We start from the raw sequence: 1,492 nt of genomic DNA, 5'->3' as shown, positions 1-1,492 counted from the left end.
TCCCTGAAACTCGGGGAGCACTCAGCCCCTGGCCACCTGTGCCCTCACCTGCACCTCTCCACTCAGCCACACTGCCCAGGGGTTTTTGAAGAACTTACAGACCAACTAAATTACTTGTCCGAGGCCCTCCAGCCCATGAGAGACTAGGCTGTGGCTTGCCCAGGTCTGGCTGCTGCCACAGGGCCCCTCCCAAGGCAGGGCTTGGGGAGGAAGCCGAGTGCAGGGGAACTAACAACCATGACATCTCATTTCCTCTTGGCTGTGAGTCAAGGTCCACCTAAACCTGTGGTCCTTTGCCTTGACCCTGGCCCCACGCACAGCCGTGGCTGCAGCTGCTGCTGTCCCAGGCGGGCCTGCTCGGGCACATCCTGCCCACTTGGCACCGGCCCAGGAAAAAGACGGTCACTTCAAGGTCCCCAGATAACAGCCCGGTCACAGGGATAAAACGGGGAGCCTCCCAGGCCCATGCCCTGCACCTCCCTGACAGTGACACCATGGCCTTCCTCTGGCTCCTCTCTTGCTTCGCCCTCCTGGGCACAGCCTTCGGTGAGCGCTGGGGCTGGCAGCGGCCAGGAAGGCTGTCCCCCAACCCTGGGCCCACTTCCAGCTCAACACGCAAGATGGTGTGGCCTGAGCGCGTCTCCTCCTCCCGAGCCTCAGCAGCCCACCTCTAGAACGGAGACGGTGGGAAGATGGGATCAGACCAGCTAGTGAGGCCCTGGGGAGGAGGTGGCTGCTCCTAGGCTGCCCCAAGGCCTCACGCCTGTGCAGGGGAACAGGGAGGACAAATCCAGAGGGACAGAAAGCTCTGGAGAGCTGGTGATTCCCAAACCGACTCAGAGAGTGAGCAGGAAGACAGCCCCTACCAGCCCTTTCAGGCCCTTTTAAATTCTTGTCTGCGGAGGGCTTACTATATTCCCAGAACAACTCCGTGCTTTACCTGCTGACTCATATCCTTATACCAGCTCTGCGAGGTTAGCAACGATATGGTCCCATTTTGTTGATGGGAACACAGGCTCAGCGGCTAAGCGAGGCAATGATGGGGCTGCCCAGGCATTAGCCCTGCACCACCGCACACTCAACCTGCCGGGCTTGTCTGGGCTGAGGCACAGGGCACCCTGAACTCTATCTGGGAATTCCTGGGGCGGTGGGACCTGGGTGGGGGGCCCAGAGGTGACCATGGCCTCTGCCCCTCACCTCATACGTCCACCTCAGGTTGCGGGGTCCCCGCCATCCACCCCGTGCTGAGCGGTCTGTCCAGGATCGTCAATGGGGAGGACGCCGTCCCCGGCTCCTGGCCCTGGCAGGTGTCCCTGCAGGTAAGTGAGGGTCACGCGGGGGTGGGGGGCCCGCGGGACTGCCGCTGTCCGGCTGGCGCTGACCTCCGTCCTCCTCCAGGACAAAACCGGCTTCCACTTCTGCGGGGGCTCCCTCATCAGCGAGGACTGGGTGGTGACTGCCGCCCACTGCGGGGTCAGGTGAGGCCTGAGGT

The 1,492-nt window shown here is 62.5% G+C and overlaps 1 protein-coding gene across 1 annotated transcript in view; it reads left to right on the top strand.

The window, feature by feature from the left end:
* Positions 1-457: 457 nt before the first annotated feature.
* The window catches only part of CTRB1 (chymotrypsinogen B1), a 2,872-nt gene continuing 1,837 nt past the window's right edge, over positions 458-1,492 (top strand). Inside the window, exons 1-3 of the mRNA XM_006755757.2 lie at positions 458-546; positions 1,216-1,319; positions 1,399-1,478. Of these exons, the coding sequence (XP_006755820.1) occupies positions 495-546; positions 1,216-1,319; positions 1,399-1,478 (236 nt within the window). The 5' untranslated portion in view covers positions 458-494. The remainder of the gene's footprint in view (positions 547-1,215; positions 1,320-1,398; positions 1,479-1,492) is intronic.

Source organism: Myotis davidii, unplaced genomic scaffold (assembly GCF_000327345.1).
Source record: "Myotis davidii unplaced genomic scaffold, ASM32734v1 scaffold453, whole genome shotgun sequence".
Lineage (NCBI taxonomy): Eukaryota > Metazoa > Chordata > Mammalia > Chiroptera > Vespertilionidae > Myotis > Myotis davidii.
This window is presented reverse-complemented; position numbering and strand designations above follow the sequence as displayed.